This window comes from Vulpes lagopus, chromosome 8, assembly GCF_018345385.1.
Source record: "Vulpes lagopus strain Blue_001 chromosome 8, ASM1834538v1, whole genome shotgun sequence".
NCBI lineage: Eukaryota > Metazoa > Chordata > Mammalia > Carnivora > Canidae > Vulpes > Vulpes lagopus.
In genome coordinates, this window is record NC_054831.1 from 107,982,767 (window position 1) to 108,004,588 (window position 21,822).

Genomic DNA, 21,822 nt, shown 5'->3' on the forward strand with positions numbered 1-21,822 from the left:
GCGCGGGGACCGGGCGCGGGGCCGCGCCGCCGACCCCCCGCGGAGCCCAGCCGCGCGGCCGCGCCTCCGTCGCGCTCCCCGCCCCGAAGCGGCGCCGCCGCCGCCCCGCTGCCCCCGCCGGCCGCGCCGTGACGCGGGCATGAGCCTGGCCCGCCGCCCGCCGCCCGCCGAGCCAGCGCCCCGGGCCGGGCCTCGGCGCCCAGGTAACTCGGGGGGCGCGAGGCGGGAGGGGGCCCTAGGCCGCGCGCGAGCCCGCGAGCCCCTCGGCGACGCCGCCGAGAACTCTCGGAGCCGGTGGGGCCCACCTGCCCTGTCGGCGGGGGCGGAGGGCGGCCCGGGGACCCGCGCTCAGCAGCACCCCCGGCGGCCCCTCCCCGGGCCCTGAAACTCCGGGCGCTCCCCCTAAGGTCCGGGCCTGCGCTCACCCCTGCCCCGCACCGACCGCCGGCCCGTCGCAGCCCCGACCCTACCTGCCTCCCCACTTTCCTGCCCCCCATGGCCTGCTGTCTCTCAGCTCCCCAAATTCCAAGAGACTTCTGTACCGCAGCCCGCTGCCGACCCCACCTGCAAATGGTTGCTGTCCTACAACTTAAACTCATGGCCAGCTCCCCTCGTTTCCTGGACCCTTCCTCCCCTGGCCATGGGAGACTGTCCACCTTCTCCCCGGAGCCCCCAAGGCCCTGCTTCTGGTTAAATGCTTTCTGTCACTGCAAAGAGGGATGAGCAGAGGCTGAGCACCACCTGGGTGATGTGGGCAGAGCAGGGACTCTGTGCAGCCTGCCAGTCCTGAGCTTTTGGGTGCAGGACAGTTGCCAGGATGCTTGGATGGAGCATTGGGGGTTTAGGGGTCTGCAAGTCAAGGGCAGTGAGAGGCCCAGCAGGATTCATGGCAGTGGTTAGAGGCTAGTCTTGTTCAGTGCAGATTCTTTTCTGGTCCCTCTCAGAGAGATGTGGCTCAAGCGCTGGCCTCTTCTGCCCCTCTTCCAGGATGGGTTTCAGGAGCTGTGCCTCCTCCCACCCAATTGCTTGCCTCTCTGTTCTTGGGTGCTGGCTACTTTTAGCTCTTCCTTCCTGTGCAGGGCAGCAGGGCTGAGCATGACCTCACCCTACAACCCTGACGAAGGTAGCGCAACCGGGCTGGGCCTGGACTCACTGTCAGCGGTACTGTCTCCCCCAGGCAGCTTTGAACTGAACTGGGTCTGGGGCCCAGCTGGTTCTCCAGGAACAACAGTTTGCTGGTCGTGACAGCCAGCCCTGGGAAAGCCCTGGGACCCAGGGAAGTGGGAGCCCATTGCTACTTACATGCCTCTGGAAGTTGAGCTGAGTCCTCCCAGGTGGATATGGGTGGTGGTACGAATAAGAATGAGGAGGACAAATCCTAGGGAGAATTGTTTTCAGTCCCCAATTATTTTTTTTAATAAATTAATTTTTTATTGGTGTTCAATTTACCAACATACAGAATAACACCCAGTGCTCATCCCATCAAGTGTCGGCCTCAGTCCCCGTCACCCATTCACCCCCCACCCCCCGCCCTCCTCCCCTTCCACCACCCCTAGTTCGTTTCCCAGAGTTAGGAGTCTTTATGTTCTGTCTCCCTTCCTGATATTTCCCACACATTTCTTCTCCCTTCCCTTCAGTCCCCAATTATTGAGCACTTTGCACTAAGCCCCATTCTGTGCACTGGGATGGAGCTATCAACTAGGCAGATGAATCATTGATGTTCTAGAATGTTCTAGGAGATAGAAAGTGGCCAAGTAGCAAATGAAGAGATGAAGGAATAAGACAATGCTATAGTGATGTGTGCGATGAAGACAGTGAGGCTGGACAGCGGCTGACCGGGTGATCCAGGGAGGGCCTCTCTGAGGAAGTGTCATCTGAGCTGAGACCTGAATCAAGCTGGTTAATGAAGCTTGGACCGCGTGAGGGAACGGTGTTGTAGGTGAGGAGCAGCAAGTGCAGTGGTCCCGCGTGGGAGGAGTTAGGCATGTTGGGGAACAGATAGAAGAAGGCCGTGCATACGTGCATAGGTAGCAGGGGGAGATGAGGCCAGAGGGTTGGTGAGGGACCCGGAGAGAGCCGAGTGGCAGTGTGTGCCAGCCCATAGCATTGCTTTCCTGACTTAAGGGCCCAGGACACCGTAGCGTTCAGATGTTCCCTCCCCCCTCTCTTCCTCTCTGTCCAGAGCCCCACTGTGGGTGAGACCTGCAGTGTTTGAGGTGGAGGTTCCATGAAGGGATTTGCATGGGTGGAGGCAGGGGGTGGGATGAGGGATCCTCTCCTGGCCCCTGATAATAATCACACGAGGGGGAGAGAGGGCCAGAGTGCAGGTGATGGGAAACATCCCTGGTGCTGGAGAGAATCCTGCCGATAGGATCTTTGCCATGGGGTGAGACAGCGAGACGACAGTGAGACTTGTCCAGTAGGGCTGTCCCTGAAGCCCTGATAAGATCCTATCAGTCATGGAGTGGAGAGGCCCAGCCAGGCAGGCAGCCGCTCCTGCTCAACCATTGGTTGCCAACAGCAGCAAGTAGCGTTTGTTCTGGAGCCAAAGCCTCCAGGCAGAACCCAGGTGCAGGGCGGGAGTGCTTAGAGCGGCTGCCCTATGGGGCAGGTGGACAGGGGGGCCTTGTCCCGCCCCTCTCCTGGGCACTGGGGAGTCTCCCTGACCCCGTCCCACAGGACACCTGCCCATTCTGGGGAGAGCTGGGAGAAGGGGCCTTGGAATCTGGCTCTCTGGATAGGAGTCCTTCATGGCCTGGCTCAGGGTGGGCACCATCTCTGGTTGAGCAGCCATGTTGATGCCAAGCTGGGAGAAGGAATGGGGGGCCCTGCAGTGCTGAGGAGGCTGCTGGGCACTCTGCTTAGCTTTTCTGGGTATTTGGAGCTGAGCTCACAGGCCCAAGACCTCAGGCCTCGAATTGGCGCAGCATTCTTCCCGGCTGTGGGCTCGGCTCAGGAGAGGCCCTGCTGGTGGTAGCTCAAGAGTGATGGGGAAGGTGGCCCGAGGGGTGGCAGGGGAGGGGCAGCCTCAGCCCTGTTCCTGGCCTTCTGAGCTCTACCGCGCTACACTCCCTGATGCCCAGTGGACCTGCACAGTCTCCGCCTGGGCCACCTCTCCAGCTTAATGCAATGCCGTCCCTCAGGGGGATGTGTTTGTTCTGGGTACCCCCCACACCTGATCCCACTCCCTGTCAAATTTGTGCATCCATCTATTGGCCTTTCCCCCTCCCTTACTTCCTTCACTGTACCATTTTGGATCCCAGGCTGGGTCTTAGTCTTGCAGACTTCATTAGGGACAGAGTGTGGCCAGGTGAGCCACCAAGCCCTTTGCCACCCAGGATCCCCGTGGAGATGGCTTATTTCTGTGGGGCTGACTCTAGGGCTCAGGGTGTGGGCGTGTGGACAGACTGAGCGGCGGTACTCCTGAGGGCTTGGCGTCACAGTCTCTTGGGAAGGTAGCTGGTTGGTGGAGCCATGACCAGAGGCCCGCACTGGGCAGGTGGAAGGCTTGGTTATGGTGCATTCACAGCCTTTGAAATAAAAATAGCCTTAGTTTTCGAGGCAGAAGCTCTTGGGCTCAAGAGGGCAGACAGGGGCCCATGGATTTATTTCCTCGTTTAAAGTAAGTGGATTTATTCTCATTTTTTTACTGCTGGGGAAACTGAGGCACAGGGGAGTGAAGTAGGTGCCCAGAACCAGCAGCCCGCTAGATTCACATTCCTGGCTGTGCCGCCTCCCACTGCCTTGAGGGAACCCACTGGCCAGCCTGCTGCCTTGTGAGTGACCAGCCTGCTGCGGTCTTGGAGGGCAATTTTATGGAGGTGGCCCTTGCTGTGGGGGCAGGGCAGCCCGTGGGCAGGCAGAGTCAGAGCAGGGAGACCTTACTCGTCTCCCACCGCCAGAGCCCAGGTGCCGCAGGGCTGTATGGGGTCAGTGCTGGGGTGGGGACCCCAGGTCAGCCTTTATGGGAAGAAGGCAGAGCACTTGGGTGTCCCACCTGGGAGGGTCTGGACAGAGAATGAGCAGGCCGGGAGGCAGCTGAGAATGTGCTGAAGAGACTGTCAGGTTCAGGGAGGACAGGGGAGCACCCCCCACCCCCGGTCTGTGTGTGCCCACTGGGGTAGGCCCATCTGTTCCTTGTTAGGGATTCAATAGACAGTCCTCCAGGAGAGTAATTAATGCCACGTTGCTGGCAGATCCAGCAGCATGCCTGCCCCAGGGCTTCATCCTGGCAGCACAGATGCCCAGCTGACCCCAAAAATGCTGCCCCGTTCCCACCTAGCAATCCTGGAGACACGGGCGGGGGTGGGGTGCATGGACCCTGTTGCCGGCAAAGCCCTGTCGCTGAGCCTGGATGGCAGAGAGGGCTTAGGTGGTGGTCGGCAGCACAGGACATTCCCCCCAACTGCCCCACCCCCTCACCTCCTCACCCCCCACCCCCTCCCGGGCCTGCCTGCAGCACCGCTCTAAAACTCCCACTGTTGGCTGTGCTTTAGACTTGCTCTGTGACCTCAGCCATGCTGCTTATCCTTTCCGGGCAACTTTCTTTTCCCCATCTGTAGAATGGGTGTTGGACTGCGTCATTGCTGAGACCCCTCCCCCAGCCCAGTCTGAGTCTCAGCTGTTCATATGCCTGATTCTGAGTAGCCCTGCTGGCACCTCCATTTCCTGCTGGGTAATGACTTCGCCTTGGTGCTCCTCACAGCTCTCTGGCTGTGTCCTCAACCCCAGGGCCAGGTGACGGCTGGTTCTCTCGGTAGTTAACTCCTGCCCGTGCTCAGGGCATGGGGCACTGGGTGGCCTGGCCGGCGCTCACGCAACCAGCCGGTTTTCCTAGCACCAGGGCCAGGGCGAGGTGACTGCTTCCCCGGTGGCCACCTCCAGCCGGCCCAGCACATTCCTCAGGCTTATCTGGGGGCCCGCCCCGCCGGACTCTGCCCTCCCACCCAGGAAGCGGCACCCAGAGGAGCTGCTGAAGAGTTCCAGGGCCCGGAGGAGGGCCCAGTGGGCTTGAGTCTCGGCCTCCCCCGCCACCCGGGGCTGGAGAGGACCAGGTAGAGAACGGGGTGGGGCGTAGGGATGGGGGGAGCTTCTGCTGAGACTGACACGGCGACTTGTCCTGCACCTCGGGAAGCCTCGGCTTCACTGGGACACCAGACTGTGCGGTCTCCTGGGATCCCCCACTTCCCCCTCTTGGAAGGCTGTCCCGTGAGGCTCCTGCGAGGGGGGCCTGGCTCTGGGCCGGTCCCCCCAGTCACTGCAGAGCTGTAACGGGAGCTGGGGCGGCCCGCGGCCCCTGGAGCCCGCGCCAGGCCTCCCAGGAAGGGGTTAACCGCCAGCCCCGGCCTGAGGGAGGGGACTGGGCTGGACCATTTTCTCCTGCCGCCTCCACCTCGGTTTTCCTGAATGGTTCTGGCGTCCCGGGGTGGGGAGGGAAGGGGAGGAAGGCGGGCGGGGGAGGGGGAGGAGTGTGGGAAGAGGAAGGAGAAAAGAGCGAAGACAGCCAGGGGAAGAGAAAGATGTCACTGTCTAGTCTCCCTGTCATTTTTATTTCCAGCAGGCGCCGGGCACAGGAGCCGCTAGAACAATGCTGAGGCGGGCGAGGTGAGGAGCGCCGCCGGCCCGCGACGGAGCGTCGGAACAGGTGACAGGAGGCTCCGGAGCCGGCCACCCGGGCGGCCCTCCCCGCGCCGGCCCGGCGCCCCGGGGACCGCTGGGGGAGGCCATGGCGACCAACTTCAACGACATCGTCAAGCAAGGCTACGTGAGGATGAAGAGCAGGAAGCTGGGGGTGAGCCGCCAGGCGGGGGCGGGGTGTCCCCCGGGCGGTGTCGCGCACTTACAGTCGGCCCGACCGGGGCTGCCCGGCACGTGCCTCCCGCCCGCGCCCCCCGCACCCCGAGCCCTGCCAGCTGCCCGAGCCCCAGGAGCCCGGCCGCGGTGGCTGCCGACGACCAGCGGCATCCCTGCCATTGTTGAAGTTGTGGCCGTGCGGGCGTCTGAGCCCCAGACCCACCTCTCCCCTCGCCTGGCCTCCCCTCCCCTGGCCTCTGTCCTTTTAAGTACCTCGTCTCCCCGGCCTCCGTTGCTCCCTGTGTCCAGGTCCTTGGGTATTTATCTTGCTTGTCGCTTTCCTTGTTGAAAGAGTGTTTGGAGAGGACAGTGGTCGGCAGTGGGGCCGGGCAGTGGTGGGAGGGCACAGGGCGCGCAGAAGCTGGTGTTCTTGGGGTTCATGGATGAAAACTTAGGCCAGGATGGCCTGTGGCTCTGGGACAGGCTGCTTTCCTCCGAGTTGTTGGCTGGCGGTGGCTCCCTGCTGGCCGGGCGCCTGACCCAGAGCTGGGGTCTGTGGGAACAAGGCCTGAGACACCCCTCTGTGGGCATGTACCCTCTGTGGGCATGTACCCTCTCACAGCCTGCTCCTGGTGAGGATGATCCCCCCACCCCAAGAGGGCATGGGCAGGCCCTCCAGGGACCAACTTAATGACCTCAGGCGAGCGAGCTCGACCAAGAGCTGCCTCTGTTCCCCTGCTGACCCTCCCCCACCTCCAGGGAGGGGTCTTGGTAGCCGCACCCTCCCCAGTAGGAAGGTAACCCTCCTGATGGAGGGGGCCCAAGTCTGGGGTTTGGCCCGTCTCTGGTCTGTAGCTTCCTCCCCTCCCCCATTGCCCTGATGGGGGTGGGGTGAGATCAGACTTCTGAGGCTTCCTGGCTCAGCCTGAGTGGGGTGGGGGAGGACTAGGGTTCTAATAGGGCTTCCCTGCCCAGACACTGGACTGAAGCAGGGTGGTTCTTGCCCCTCACCCCCCATGGCCCTGCGGGGCCCTGTGGAGTATGTTCCAGCCCAAGAGACCAGGCCGTGGTGGGCATCAGCCACCCTGCTATTGTCCTGAGAGAGGGATGGAGCCTGCTTGGAGCACAGAACAAGGAGAGGTGAAGCTAGGGCCCAGCTCCTAGTATGGCTCCTTGTTCCCACGGGCCTGGGTCTAGCAGTCCCCAGGGTCCACCTGAGCCAAGGCCCCATACATGGCAGAGCTTACCAGAAAGGTGAGCCCTAGAGGCAGCTACATGGATTTGATTCTAGGAGGAGACCTGAGAACCAAGTAGCCTACAGGTGGGCACAGCCCGAGGGAATGGCTGGGAGCTGGGGGTAGTCGCTCTGGTTTAGGTCCTCCTGGGCCCCGAGGATTCAGCTCCCGGCTGCAGGTCTGATATGAGGAGCTCAAGCACCAGGTGGTTCTTGTCCCAGGGCAGCCATTCTTGTCTCAGCTCACAAAGGTGAGCTGGGAGGGGCTGGGAGAGATGAGGAGCAGACCCTCCTACCTACCGGGGCCTTCAGCTGGCAGAGCTGTAGCAGTGTTTCTGTTTCTGAAGTGCTGATCAAAGACCATGAGAAAGTGGGGAAGGAGGGCTCTTGAGCACAGTGGCTCCCTGGGGCTGTGCGTGTGTGTGTGTGTGTGTGTGTGTGTGTGTGTGTCTGTAACCAGGCAACCAGGTTGATTGCTCAGGCCCCTGGGCCTTCTGCCCCAACACTGCAGGCTCCACGGAGCCCAAGCTGGGAGGGCGGATCTGGGTCGGCCGCCTTCATTCACTCATCCATCCATCCATCCATCCATCCATCCATTCATTCACGGTCTCTTCGTATGGTCATTCACTTGTTCAGCAGAGCTGTGCTAACAAGGTTACCAGGATGGGAGGGAAGATTCTGAGAGGAAAACACAGTCTCTATCCTAAAAGAGCTCCCCAGGTGAGAGCTGAGGCCTGCTGTGGTTTAGGTAGACAGGCCAGGGACAGAGCCAGGGCCATGGGTAGGAGGGCAGAGATGCCTCTTAAGAGTCCCAGATAGGAGCCATTCATGGCCTGGTTCTGAGAGGCTTCTTGGGATGGGGACTGCCTAAGCCCACCAAGTCTGGGGCCCTGCCTGCCCAGGACCTGATGCCCGCACAGCAGAGCAGGATGTGGAGGGGCTGCAAGCTTGGGGCTCTGCATCCTCCTTGCTTTGTCCACTCTGCCCTGGCACCCCTCAGTCTCCCTGTTTGTCAGCAAGATGGTGTACAGAGATTGCTTGGGAGTGGGCTCTGCAAGGCTTCTGCAGTGCTGACAGTAGGTACATCCCAGCCAGACTCTGGGCTGGAAGAGAGCCTGGGACGGAGGAAGGGGCGGGGAAGGGAAAGCCAGCAGTCTGGGCAGGTGGCTAGGCCACCCCTCGAGGGGTCTGACCAGCCAGACCTGGAGCCTGGTCGGCTTCCTGCACCCTGGCTCCTTGCCCATCAGGAGTGCATGAAGCTACAGAGAATTTAGGTGGCTTCAGGCACTTGGTCATTGGCAGTGGTTGGACAGGAGGGAACCTCGCCTGGGAAGGCACCATGCTCTGGGGTAAACCCAGGTTCTTGGCTCTGCCCTTTTACTCTGGGAGCCTCTGGTTTCCAACTGGAACAAGGAACTGATCCTGGCTCCCTACACTACAGGGTGTCAGAGAATGAGGAGGTATCACCCACATCAAGAGCTACCAGCCAGCTCTGAGAACCAAGGGCTGGGGTGATATACAGGCTGCAAGCACGTGCAGGGGAGTAGTCCCTGTCCTGGGCAGGATGTTCATGCAGTGGGCTCCAAGTACCAACTCTGGGCCTAGCCAGCTTTTTAAAAACGCTGGCACCACCCTTTTTTATCAGCTGTTACTTCTCGGTACCTCAATTTCCCTATCTGTAAAGTGCAGATGATAATCAAACCAATCTCAAGAGTGACCCTGAGGTTAACTGTGAAGAGTGCTAGTAAGCACAAATGGGAAGCACTCAATAGATGTTGGCTATTTATATTATAAAGCCTAGAGCTGAGCACACAGCACAGGGTGATTGAGAGCACCCTTTGCAGAACAGCCTTTCTCAGAGCCCACAAAGAAACACTTGCTTTCTCAATTTGGGAGGAGGAGTCCCTGCTGGTGTCAGCCATCCCCAGGTTTTCTCCTGGGCTGGGTCTCTGGGGAAGGCTGTGTAGCACTGCCCTCTGCGGTAGGCAGCGGTAATTTCAGGGCCATGTTGGCTGGGAGTGGTCCCAGGAGGCCTGATCCCCCTGCTGTCTTGGCCCACAGATCTACCGGAGGTGCTGGCTGGTGTTCCGGAAATCCTCCAGCAAGGGGCCCCAGCGGCTGGAGAAGTATCCAGACGAGAAGTCAGTGTGCCTCCGAGGCTGCCCCAAGGTTAGGGGGCCTGGGCCCCAGCTCCCCCCAGTCTGTAAGCAGTGATGGTTTGCGGAGTCCCAAGGTCTGAGAGCACCCTCCTAGGGGTGGCACAACTGTGGGGGAGGCAGAGGGAGGCACTCCAGCCTGGCTCAGTCCCTTGTGGATGCTGTCCCAGGTGACTGAGATCAGCAACGTCAAGTGTGTCACTCGGCTCCCCAAGGAGACCAAGAGGCAGGCGGTGGCCATCATATTCACCGACGACTCAGCGCGTACCTTTACCTGTGACTCAGGTGAGGAACTGGGGCTGCCAGCTTCCATCCAGCCTCCTCTGGGCCAGTCATGGTCCAGTGGTCCAGTCGGGAGTTGGTAGAGCAGGCCCAGCAGAATCCACTGGCCTTGCCCTCCAGGCCCTGCGCGGTGGTATACTTCAGACTGAGGCAGATGGGGTGGGCTGCGGGGGGCCCCTGGGTTGGCACGAGGTACCATTTTCTCTAGAGCTGGAGGCAGAGGAATGGTACAAGACACTGTCTGTGGAGTGTCTGGGTTCACGACTCAACGACATCAGTCTGGGAGAGCCGGACCTCCTGGCCCCAGGAGTGCAGTGTGAGCAGACAGGTGAGGCCCGGCACTACTTGCAAGGGGGCAGGGGGCGGGGGACGGGAGAGGAGTCCTCCCCTAGGGAGGCTCCAGGCCTGCTTCTCTCCCACTCCAGACCGCTTCAACGTCTTCCTGTTGCCCTGTCCCAACCTGGACGTGTACGGCGAGTGCAAGCTGCAGATCACCCACGAGAACATCTACCTCTGGGACATACACAACCCCCGCGTGAAGCTCGTCTCGTGGCCCCTCTGCTCACTGCGTCGCTATGGCCGGGATGCCACACGCTTTACCTTCGAGGCTGGCCGGTAGTACCCTCTCACCTCCCCACCCTGTCCCACCACGGTCAGGCTGTCAGCTGCCATTCACTCTGTGTCTGACACTGTGCTGGGAGCTTATTTATCAGCATAGAAAACCAGAGGGAAGGTAAAATCCCCCTTTTACAGATGAAGAAATTGAGGCGCACGCCAGGCAGGTCAAGCGCACCTGTGAACCAAGTCAAACCGCTTGGGCTCACCTGAAAGGCTGGCACTGGCACGTACAGCTCCGCGTGTGAGGACTGAGGCTTTGTTTCTTCACTGTCAAATAGGGGGGTGATAAGGGTACCCATCCTCGCAGAATTACAGTGAGGCCTGGGCACCTCATAGCTTGAGCGCTGGAGCCGGTAGGCCAAGGCTTATGCTCGGTATAACCCTGGCTCAGTTATTGACCATCTGTGTGCCTATTTCCTCATATGCAAAACAGTTTGAGACAATTCCTAATAGACGAAACCGTAATGGTGTGAGAGACGACTGGGCTAATTCTTGTTAAGCATTTACATCACTGGTACACAAAGTGCCCAGCACGTTTAGGCTGTGTGGACAGTCCCCTGCTCCCCAGCAGGTCAGGGTTTGTGGAACGAGTTTGTAGCGCTGGAGAGCCTGACCACGCCCTGGGTGCCTCTCGTGTCCCTAGGATGTGTGATGCCGGTGAAGGGCTCTACACCTTCCAGACCCAGGAAGGGGAACAGATCTACCAGCGGGTCCACAGCGCCACCTTGGCCATTGCTGAGCAACACAAGCGCGTCCTGCTGGAGATGGAGAAAAACGTGAGGGTGAGGCATGGGCATCAGCCAGTCCAGGGTACTGGGGAGGCTGGAGGGCTGGCAGGCCGAGTGCCTGAGTTCGCCAGTGGTCTCCAGAGAGGCGGGCAGGGTATTGATCAGGCCGGTGCCTGGGAGGAAGCCACAGCCCCCAGGGCTAATGGGAGGGACCCTCCCCTTCTTGGTTCCATAGCTGCTGAACAAGGGCACGGAACATTACTCCTACCCCTGCACACCGACTACCATGCTGCCCCGAAGCGCCTACTGGCACCACATCACAGGCTCCCAGAATATTGCTGAGGCCTCCAGCTATGCCGGTGAGTCCCCGCAGTGTCCTCCACTCCCGTGCCACAAGGCTTTGTGGAGGACAGGGCCTCTGGCCAGGGGTCCTCTGACCTGCACCTGAGTCCTGAACTTGCCTCTTTGTCCACAGGTGAGGGGTATGGGGCAGCGCAGGCTAGCTCAGAGACAGACCTCCTCAACCGATTCATCCTGCTAAAGCCAAAGCCCAGCCAGGGGGACAGCAGCGAGGCCAGGACCCCAGCCCCGTGACAGCAGGGCTGGCACACCCAGGACTGCTGGGGCTGCCTGTTGCTGAGCTGGCTGCGGCATACTGTGGACGGCCTCAGGGGGCTGCTGGCCAAGACCTGGAGCAACGGAGCAAGCTGTCCCTTCCCTGCCCCCAGGGGTGAGGCTGGACCAAGGCAAAGGGCTGGCCACACCACCAGAGCATGTGAGAGGGGCTGGAGCTACTGTGGGACTATATACTGTTCATGATTTTAATATATATGGCTTATGACATATTCTATATTAATGAGATTTCCCCCCTCCCTCCCCGATACCACATATACATTTTTTAATCCCCTGACCAGGTCACAGTCAAGGCTGTTTTTGAATGTGAGGGCAGCTGTTCCCTGGCCCCCATAGTACAGCCCTCCTGCTGCCAGGGCTTGCTTGAGCTGCCAGGACCAGAGGAGGCAGACAGAGCTCCCGGCTGGTGCTGTAACTGCTGGCTCTCCCCGGGCAGCCCAGGGGCTAAGACGGCAGGTGGCTTCTCAGTTCCTCTGGGCTCAGAGTGGCAGCTTACACTGTGCCACTTGGCAGCCTTGCACTTGGGAATTTTAAGCAGAGGTGACATCTGGTTGACACCTCAGGTGAAAATCTGGGTTCAAAATAGAATTTTTGCCCAGGCGCCTTCCTGCTTAGTAGGCTAAGATACCCCAGGGTTAGGGGTGCTGGTTACCTCAGCCAGGTGGAAGACGGCCAGTCCTGAGCTCTTCCCTGCCCGAGAGCCAGCCCAGGAGGGCAGGCTGCAGCAGGACTGTTGTGGGGAGCACGCCTGCTGCCCCTCTCACTGACCCAGGGTAGATGATGTCCTAGCAGAGGAAGCCCCTCTGCCCTGTCTGGCCACCCTCTGGCCAGCCGAAAGCACTCAGAAACCGAGCCCTTCCTATTTCCTCTTCCCCACATGGTGCTGAGGCTCCCTGCTGAAATGCAATTAAAGCAATTGATTTTCTAGTGCTGGTATTTATTGACTACCTTGCAGAAGGGCTATCTTTCTATTCCCATCAAACCTTTGGTTGCGTGTGTGTTTTTGTTTTAATACTTTAGGGTTCTGATTTGTGGGAACAGATCTTGTTGTAAATAACCACTATTCAAGTTGGGGCAGGATACAGCAGGAGGCCTCTCCAGGAGAGCCCTGGATCCAGGGAGGGGTCACAGCCAGCTCAGCTCCAAACCTGACCAGGGCATGACCACCCAGAGGAATAAATTAGTCTGAAGAAGGGAGCCTGGGGCCAAAGGCCTTGGAGAGAGAAGGAGGCAGGGCTGGCTGGCTCAAGTTAGTGGCACGATGATGACGCATGAAGGAGATTATGTTGTGCTCTTTATTGCCAAAAATAAAAACTTTTAAAAAGACAACTCCTGTTAATAAATATCCCTTCCTTTCTGTACCAGATCTCTGGTTTGCTCCTGGCTTCTCCCACCGACTAATTAACTACTTTAGGCTACAGAGTCAAGGCCAGACCTTCAGTAAGGGCCTCACTCCCCAACTCCCAAACTTAAATCATCAGGCCACTGGCAGTGAAGTTTGTAACTGATGAGTAGAGAATGAAATACAGGGTTTATCTGGGGTGGGGGGCAGCCGGAGTCTAACGCTATTCTTTAAAGGTAAATGAGGGATACTTGGGGATCTGAATGAAGTACCAGTACGCTGGCTCTGGGCAGAGACTGGAAGGGTTTGTAGGGAACCACTAGGTTCTAGGACTCCATCCTAACACCAGAAGCCCAACGCACAAATGTGAAAACTCCCAACATTTGGACAGGACAGAAAGGGTTTAAAGACCCCAAATGACCAGAAGAGGAGTCTAGCTCTGTGGTTCTCAGAAGAACCCCCCCCCCCCCCAAATCTCCCTAGCACATTATAAAATGGGCTAGAAGGGATGTCTGGGATGCTACTGGTAATTAGTGGGCAGAACCAGGGAAGCTAGAGGTCTAGTAAAACCTACATTGCCTCAGATACCAGTGGCACCCCTGGCCATCTGTGCAACTAAGCAAGGCTGGGAGGGGACTCCTTTTTCCCCTCCGCTACCTTTCTAGTGGGTAATGATGGCTTGCCAAGCAGCCTGAGCGACAGCTGTCCAGACTCCAGAAGCTAGAAGAATCTCTGGAGAGAATAGAGAGCCAGCTACTGGCCTAGATCCCCCCCTTTTTGCAGAAACAGGTGAGCTGCCGCTAGTTTATGGTCAGTACATCACTCTGGATCTCGTGGCTTAACTGGGTCTGTAGATCACTTAGTTTCTTCTTTAATCCAGAGAGGGCTGAGAGGACAATTGTTTCAGGGCGCAGAGAGCCACAGGACTCCACGTTGTAATAAAACCTACAAAGAAGAGTCTGGTGAGAGCTCTCCACGAGGCAGGCTGGCTAGCCCGAGCTTCAGCCCTGGACTGTGCTCTCTCCCTTCTGGGTCTGGACTCCTTTCCCACCTGAAACCTAGCGTTGCCCCAGAGTTGACCTCCAACCTCTTACTAACAGCAGTCCTAATGCATATTACAGGACTTCAAGGAGGCCACGGCCACCTCAAAAAGCTACCGGGGAAACCTCAAAACACTTGAGGGATGTGTTCCACACAGAGGAGAAACATGAAGGTCCAATGAGCAGTAGCACATGCTCCAGCATTCTGATATTCACCATCAGAAGACAGAGGCATTTCTGGCTCTGGACTGAGCCGTCTCTCTCAGAGTGGAGGGGAGTGGCTAACAGGAGGGACCCCCTGTCCCTCAGTGACTAGGGGGAGGATGATTGGCTTTGGGATGTGCACAGGGCATGGGGCTCTGCAGTTCTCGGTCCTCCCTCAGCTCGAGGGCACCAGGATGTGAGGGAAGAGTCTTCCCAGCTCAGAACCTGTGTTGACACCATCTGTTCCTCCTCACTTCATCTTCAGGTGCTGGACCGGGGTCTTACCTTTCTGGCTTGCCATTGGGGTCGTAGGGAGCCTGTGACTCATCTTCATCCAGCTCTGAGTACTCACTCTTGGGCCTGAGGTCAAATACAGGTCAGCACAGGTAGTTACTGCTGCTTTTGGGGCACTGCTATCCACAGTGAGCTTGCCCCCAACACGGTCACTAGGGGCCATTTCCACACCAACCCACCCTGCCTTCACTTCCAACAAGAACATACCATTCCTCGGGCTTGGGGTACACGGTGTGCCTCAGGGCATTGTCAGGATCATATTCAAAAGCTACCCCTGCAGTAGGGTTCCACTTAGCATGCTCCTTGCCAAAGCCCTTTTTGGCATAGGCTCGAAGTCTTAGCTCCTGGCCTTTCCTCAGCTTGACAATGAGGATGTCTACAGAGAAAGGTGGAAGTTAGTCATGGGCCAGTAGAGACATGGTCCCCTCAATTCTGACCTGGAATGCCAAAGGGAAACCAGGCAGCATGAGAGGCTGTGTTGGGTCTCTGCCTCTCTGCTGGCCTGCAAAACGGCAGGTTGGGTAAATTTCACACACTCCTTCCAGGTCCTTACCGTCCTGCTCCACATAATCATTGGGGTCATTATCTCGGTTCCGGGATGTCACCTGTAAGTCCAAACAGAGGCATTTATTAGCTGTTCACTTCCCCAGTCACCTCTTCCAGCACCTGCCAAACCAGGGACAGGATGCCTGGGAATGGGGTGGGGGTGGGGGGAGAAGTACCTACTAGGACTAAATCTGTGCTGGAGCTGGACTCCAACCTCCACCTCAAGGCATGGTGACAGCCTTCTCAGTCAAAACAGTACTGTGGCCTTTAAAAGGGTTCTTGGGTGACAGGATGGGCAGGCACACAGCACCAATAATGCTCCTGTCCACCATTATTAGTGCTCTTTAGGCACCAGACTCAGAGGAAGGCAGAGGGTAACACAAGGAAAATCCCCATCTTCTAAGAAACCACCTGAATCTGGCCCATTTCGAGCCAAAAAGAGGACAAGATCCTGGGTAAGGAGGGTGTGGTGAGACACTGACCGGAATGACCCGAGGGCTGTTGGAGATGAGGTCTCGAGACGTGACGTGCCGAGTCTGGTCTTCATTGCACCGCACATCAAGGGTGAACTCCACCGAGCACTCGGGGCAGAACTCCTCACATGTGCAGTCCTGACAGAGGCAAGAGGAGAAGCAGGAATGAGTTCACGGAGAGATGGTGAATCCTGAGCTTCCTGCTTTTCATACCCTTAAAATTTATCTGTAAAATGGCTGGTGATTGGCTCCAAGCTTCTGTGGGCCATGTCCATCTGGTACACCTATCTCACATGCTGCTCAATGCAGGCACTTCCCAGTTCAGAGAGAACTATACCCACTGGCACCCTCATTTTCCTTCCACCTCCACCAGCTGCCAGGCCACTACTGGGGCAGACACTGCTAACATCTCACCCTGGACTTCAGGGTGCTCTTCTTCAGAGAACCAAGGCATTAAGTAAAAGGATGATGCCTTCATGCTCTATAGTGCAGCTTCCCCTGCACCAAGTGGACTAGTACAGGAATGTCACCATCATTTAAAATAAAATGATCCAGGGCACAACACAAAAATGTACCTTTCAAGTTCTAGACTACTAACCTTTTCTTAAAAACGAACAAAAATCTTTCCATTATGGAAAACTTCATACATTCACCAGAGCAGAGCAAGTCTAAGAAGCTGACACCATCTAACCATCACTCAGCTCCAATAACTACCAATAGTTCTGTAAGCAACTGACACTGGAAACAACCCATTCCTCTGTTACGGACCATCTGCTACAGTGTTACTTTGGGCAAGAAGGGTTACTGGAATGTAACCAAGCAAACTGTTCTCCCCCTCACACCAGCAGGAAAATCTAACCTGCTTCTGATGCTTTTGAGAGGATGAGAGAGAACCAGGGGCCACATGTGCATAGTATGCAGTCATACACAGGTGAGGCAGGAAGGCAACCTAGAGCCTCATCAGAACTGTGAAATGAGGGTGCCAGGGTGGCCCAGCGGTTGAGCATCTGCTTTTTTTTTTTTTTTTTTAAGATTTTATTTATTTATTCATGAGAGACACACACAGAGACGGGGGGGGGGGGGGGGGGGGGGAGAGAGAGAGAGGCAGAGAGAGAAGCAGAGAAACAGGCAGAGGGAGAAGCAGGCTCCATGCAGGGAGCCTGATGTGGGACTCGATCCCAGGACTCCAGGATCACGCCCTGGGCCAAAGGCAGGCGCTAAACCACGGAGCCACCCAAGGATCCCTGAGCATCTGCCTTTGGCTCAGGTCGTGATCCCAGGGCTATGTCTCTGCCTCTCTCCCCCATCTCTCATGATGAACAAATAAATAAAATCTTTAAAAACATATACATATAACACAAAAGAAGAGAAATCTGAGATTAAGAGGCTAAAGAGGAGTATGTAGAACAACCAAATGCATGCACTAATCTTGGCTGGATGACTGACGCACAAACAAAAAGCAAGAAAGGGGCAGCCCGGGTGGCTCAGCAGTTTAGCACTGTCTTCAGCCCAGGGTATGATCCTGGGGACCCGGATCAAGTCCCACATCGGGCTCCCTGCATTGAGCCTGCTTCTCCCTCTACCTATGTCTCTGCCTCTCTGTGTATTAAAAAAAAAAAAAAGGCCATGTAGGGGACAACTAGTAAAATCTGAATAAGGATGGTGCACAAATATGACAAGTTAATGCTAACACTCTTAGGCATGACAACATGGTCACATAGGAAAATATCCCTACTCTTCAGATAAGCGTGAAGTAGTTAGGAGAGAAGTGTCATAGTATCTGCAACTTTTTTTTTCCAAAGGATTCAGCAAAAATAACATGGATAGGAAAAATAAAGCAAATGTAGCAAAATGTTAACTGACAACTAAAGGTGAAAAGTAAATAACGATCTATTATTTGAGGTTTCTAAATTTTCTGCAGATTTTGAGAAAAAGCCAAAAAAAGAGTGGGAACCATACTGTCTTTGTTCACTAAATACTAGAAAAAAATTTAATGGACACTAGGTCAATGGGGCATGGGTACTTTTACCCAAGACATTGCCAAACTGCTCTTCAACTGGTTGTACAACTATCCTCACCAATATTTGTGACATTTCATTTTTGACAAAAATCTGTATGCAAATTGTTAGAATATGACAAGTTGTTTGACAGGAGTGAGCTTACTGGTCAGGTAAGCTCCACATATCTCTTAAAAAAAAAATACAGATTTATAACATATATCAAATTTACCACCACAAAAATGACATGCCCTTGGGAATATCAGATGATGCGCTGATTCAGGATCACCCAAAGTCACCAAGAGAAAAGAGTCTCAAACTGTTACCTAACACAGCACTGGGGAAAAGAAGCAGGGAACTTAATCCTGTCCCACTCCTGCCAAGTCCAAGGCCTGTTAACATATCAGGGAATAAACATGACCCTCGAGGAAGGGGCATGTTTAATGAGCATTACCTACAGGGAGAGGCACATATCTGGCAGATGCCAGCCTTCCAGTCTCTCAGGTGCTACCATGGGGGACAGTTCCCACTCCCTTTCTTTGTTCTCACCCTCCCGCCCCCCAAACTCTCCAACCCTCTGTTGACTCTCTTTAGCCTTCCAGGCTCCTATCACTGAGAAGGGCGCCCTGGAAAACAGTATGAATAGATTAGACTCTGAAAAGGCACTGCCCCCACTGTTGAGTATAAATGGGTATTCTGGTGTATATCTCCCATCTTGTGTGGCTGGAGAGACTCCCTGATGCCCCTGAAGCCTAAACAATCTGAGGCCTATCAGAACTGAGGCCCTGTGTCTGCTTTAGGCTCTAGGCAACATCTCCACGATCTCCAGCTGGAAGTAAGAGGTCAGGAAAATGCCTCTGAGAACTGCTTCCTTCCTGCCCCTTCCGCCCAATTACACAACATACCCGGGAGTACTGCAGCTTGTCCACAATGTCATCACTAGTCAGGGGGATTAGTCCTGGAAGAAACAGAAACGCACTTTAAAGAAGTCCAAATCGGGCAGCCTGGGTGGCTCAGCAGTTTAGCGCCGTCTTTAGCCCAGGGTGTGATCCTGGAGACCCGGGATTGAGTCCCACGTCAGGCTCCCTGCATGCAGCCTGCTTCTCCCTCTGCCTGTGTGTGTGTCTGCCTCTCTCTCTCTCTGGGTGTCTCATGAGTAAATAAAATCTTTGTTAAAAAGAAAAAAAAAAAAAAAAAGAAAAAAAAAAGTCCAATGGCAATGGCCAAGCCTAAAGGAGAACCTAGAAATCCCTATGGGAGTGAGGCTTCCTCCTCTGACGTCAGGCACAGCCCCCTCCCTCTCACCTTTCAACACCCAGCACTCACCAAGTCTGTGAGCGATGAACTCATCATGAAGAACTGAGGAATTGGCATCAATTTGGACCCAGTCAATGGCTAAAAAATAAGGCAAGCAAACATGCAGTTTAGCCACCAAATTTACTTAAAGACTTACAGCAGTTATTCTCCTGATTTAAAAATCATCTAATGCTTACTAAATTACAGAGGTCTGGGCCAGGCAGCCCGAGGCTGATTCTGCAGCTTGAGTGGGGACAAGGGATCTGCATTTTAACAAGATCCACATGCAACACAGCTCCCTTCCCTACTCAGATTTAATGCAGGGTGAGGGTAGGGGTGGGAGGTGTGCTGTCCCACTCAAAATATTGACTTAGAGAATACTAAGGGATACTAATCATGGGATTGGGAACATGTTTCCTTGAGCTGAATATTTCTGTAGGAAGCATGTATGTCTGCTATGCATGTCAACACCAAATCAAACACAAACTACATGGGCACTTAAAATAGAGAAAATCTCACAAAAAACAGACTTATGGTCTGTTTATCATTTTATGATGCAATGACCAGATTACCCAATTTAAGTCTTTTTATCAACCAACTAACGTTTAAAGAATTCAGTGGGCACAGCATACTAAGTATCAAATTCAATTCCGACCAGCAACGAGCTAATAAAGGTAAGGACTGTATTCCCCCACACACACTTCACTTAAAAACATATTCATTTATAAATAAAGTATCTATACGCAAACAAATTCATAAGTGGCCAACTACCAAATAAAGGGTGTGGACACTAGGAATGGGAGTCAGAAGACTAGACATTTAGGACCCAATCTGCTTTGTCCTACGCTAATGCTTCCCCAACCCAAGTCAGATAAGACCCATGAGCCAAGCTTTTCTGTCTTCTTACTCCCTCCAACCCCACATGACCTTACCCTCCCTTGGGGAAGTTATGATCCTCTGAGCCTCCTATAAACCAAGCCTTGCCTGACCTCCACGAAACAGACACTAATACTCCCTCACAAAACTCTGACCAGACTAAAGACATTTGTCCTATTTTTGCCTTGTGTTGTATTTGTGTATGTCTTGTCTCTACTGCAGAGCTTTGAAAAATCAGAGAGGATGGAGTCTTCAAACGCCTTTGGCTTTCCCAGTGTGGCCTGCAATGTAACAGGTGCTCAGTATTACTTGCAGAACTGAATCTGTGGGAAGAGTGCCGTTTAGACTTGTAACATCAGGGCTGCATCATAAAGCACAACTTCCTTATTTTACTCATGATAAAATTGAGACCCAGAGACTTGGAATGACTAGGGACGGGGGAGAACCAGCACTCCAAGCTCCAAGCTGAAGAAGTGACTGGGGATGACGATAGTGCAGACTGCGATGTTCTTTCATTTGCCAATCATTTGGCCTGCTCATTTCCTTAGGGAGTGCAGCAGCCGGAAGTTACACTTCGTTTTCCAACCCAAAGTTTGAGTCAACACTCAGAAAATACTTGTAATATTTATACACATGAAGAACACCCGAGGTGGGGTTGCTGGAACTAAAGCAGATCTTCCTTCCCCCAAACACCGCAAACGCTGCAGTCATACTTCTCCTGAACTGCTTGCTGATGCACATCTGTCCCACAGTCGTGTCATCTGTGGATTCGCCTCTGCCCTGCAACTTCACTGTGCGCTCCACAAGGGCAAGAACCCCGCACTATGCAGCTTTGGGTCCCCAGTTCCTAGCACAATGCCTGGCGCTTCTACGTTCCCTACGTGCAGCAGACGGGACGGATTCACACCCGAGTACGCAGACTCCCATCCACTCTGCGCCGATCCGTACGTTAGGAGTGGACCCTAGCGGCCCCGGGCCGAGGGTACAGGGTCCGAGCGAATGCCCAGCACTGTTGTGTTCTCAGAACCACCGCCGCGCCGCCCCAACCAAGGGCTGGGGGCAGGGTGTGCTCCGAGGTGTGCGGAGGGGGCTGGCCACGACAGGCGGCTTTCGCTTACCTATTATGGGCACCTCGGCGATGAAGACCCTCCGGATGGAGTTGGCCACCCTGAGGGATGCAAACAAAGCGGCGTGAGCGCGCCGCAGCCTCGACACCGACACCCCGCGCCCACCCTCCCAAGGCGGACGCCCCGCTCTGCGGCCCGGCCCGGGCTCCAGTCCCCCGCGCTCCGCAGCCGCCCGCCTCCTCCCTCAGGGCCTTACGCCAGGTCCGTGTTCTCGATGATGAACTTGACATTCTCGTCGGTAAGCTCGGTGATCCGCACGGTGGGCTGGTTGGCATACGGCATGGCGCCCCCCGGCCCGCCGCCCGCTGGGACTCGGCGCCGCCGCCGCCGGAAGTGGGCCGGCGCGGCCCGCGCCGCCGGAAGTGGACCAGCGCGGCCCGCGCCGCCACCGCCGCCGCCTCGCGCTTACAGCGCCGCCTGTCGCCCGGAGGCCGCCGCGGCTCTGGGCCGCAGGTTCTACACTCCCCAGCGGCCGTAAGCGCACCGGGCCCAGGCAGGCGCGGGCGGGAATTGGCAAAACGTGTGCACGCCCTCCACTCAACAGTAACACTTCTAGGAATTCATACTGCGAAAATGCCCGCAGTCGTAAGCGAAGACAGGTTCGGGGGCGCTCCCTGCAGCACTGTTCATAACGGCCAAAGATAACAAAACGAACTGTCTGCTGACAGAGACCACGTAGAATACACGATCATAGGAATACTAGGATGCCTTTAAGGGAATGAAGTAAATCTGCACATTTATGGAAGAACATTAAGTGTAACTTCGTCAAAGTCTGGCTCATACTCTTCTGAAACTGCAGGAAGATATGCTTTTTATCTCAACGCATCATTCGCAGCTTGCCTAGTTATGGCAGGTGGGTGGTAGTCATCTCCACGCCTCGACTCTGCATGCCTGGCACAGTGCCCCTCAGAGGGTGGATGCTTAAGACATTACCAAAGCTCCACCCCCCAACGGCCTGGAGAAAGGTTTGAATGGGCAGCCACTCATAACACAGAAGAGGTTCTGAAAATAGAACTTAGCAGGAGCTCCATTTAGGGGGATGAAGAGTAAGAGAGGAGATCAAGAATTTGCCTTAGCTGGAGGAGGCTCTTCCTGAGACAGAGAGAAAGGGTACTGAAGGGGGTTGTGCTTCATAGCCTGTGTCATCTCAGGAAATTAAGGATTAAGGTTGTCTGCTGAGGGC

General features: G+C 55.7%; 2 protein-coding genes across 5 annotated transcripts; one reads left to right on the forward strand and one right to left on the reverse strand.

The window, feature by feature from the left end:
* The first annotated feature begins 122 nt into the window (after positions 1-122).
* Positions 123-12,770, forward strand: DOK4 (docking protein 4). 4 transcript variants are annotated; one of them, XM_041765571.1, is made up of 9 exons: positions 123-203; positions 5,558-5,791; positions 9,089-9,196; positions 9,354-9,468; positions 9,674-9,793; positions 9,858-10,080; positions 10,727-10,865; positions 11,047-11,170; positions 11,287-12,770. In XM_041765571.1, the coding sequence occupies exons 2-9, from the start codon at positions 5,726-5,728 to the stop codon at positions 11,403-11,405; spliced, it is 1,014 nt and encodes a 337-aa protein (XP_041621505.1). In that variant the 5' UTR covers positions 123-203; positions 5,558-5,725; the 3' UTR covers positions 11,406-12,770. The 4 variants fall into 4 exon arrangements, with proteins under 4 accessions (XP_041621505.1, XP_041621504.1, XP_041621506.1 ...); XM_041765570.1 differs by lacking the exon at positions 123-203 and adding an exon at positions 1,573-5,054; XM_041765572.1 differs by lacking the exon at positions 123-203 and adding an exon at positions 1,573-5,054 and having other exon boundaries at positions 5,561-5,791.
* POLR2C (RNA polymerase II subunit C) lies at positions 12,722-20,995 on the reverse strand. The gene is made up of 9 exons (XM_041765575.1): positions 20,836-20,995; positions 20,631-20,680; positions 18,667-18,735; positions 18,246-18,298; positions 15,353-15,481; positions 14,878-14,929; positions 14,532-14,700; positions 14,316-14,390; positions 12,722-13,731 (listed from the first exon to the last, which is right to left on the reverse strand). Exons 1-9 carry the CDS (start codon positions 20,919-20,921, stop codon positions 13,587-13,589), a joined length of 828 nt encoding a protein of 275 aa, XP_041621509.1. The 5' UTR covers positions 20,922-20,995; the 3' UTR covers positions 12,722-13,586.
* Between the last annotated feature and the right edge of the window lie 827 nt (positions 20,996-21,822).

What these genes read in the sequence shown, in the direction of transcription:
- POLR2C (XM_041765575.1), bottom strand. Translation starts at nt 20,921, where the DNA reads ATGCCGTATGCCAACCAGCCCACCGTGCGGATCACCGAGCTTACCGAC. An exon ending in ACAGCCCTCGGGTCATTCCG is followed by an intron (nt 14,930 to 15,352) that starts GTCAGTGTCTCA and finishes TTGGACTTACAG; the next exon opens with GTGACATCCCGGAACCGAGA. An exon ending in TGATTATGTGGAGCAGGACG is followed by an intron (nt 14,701 to 14,877) that starts GTAAGGACCTGG and finishes CTTTCTCTGTAG; the next exon opens with ACATCCTCATTGTCAAGCTG.
- DOK4 (XM_041765571.1), top strand. Translation starts at nt 5,726, where the DNA reads ATGGCGACCAACTTCAACGACATCGTCAAGCAAGGCTACGTGAGGATG. An exon ending in GCCTCCGAGGCTGCCCCAAG is followed by an intron (nt 9,197 to 9,353) that starts GTTAGGGGGCCT and finishes ATGCTGTCCCAG; the next exon opens with GTGACTGAGATCAGCAACGT. An exon ending in TTTACCTTCGAGGCTGGCCG is followed by an intron (nt 10,081 to 10,726) that starts GTAGTACCCTCT and finishes TCGTGTCCCTAG; the next exon opens with GATGTGTGATGCCGGTGAAG.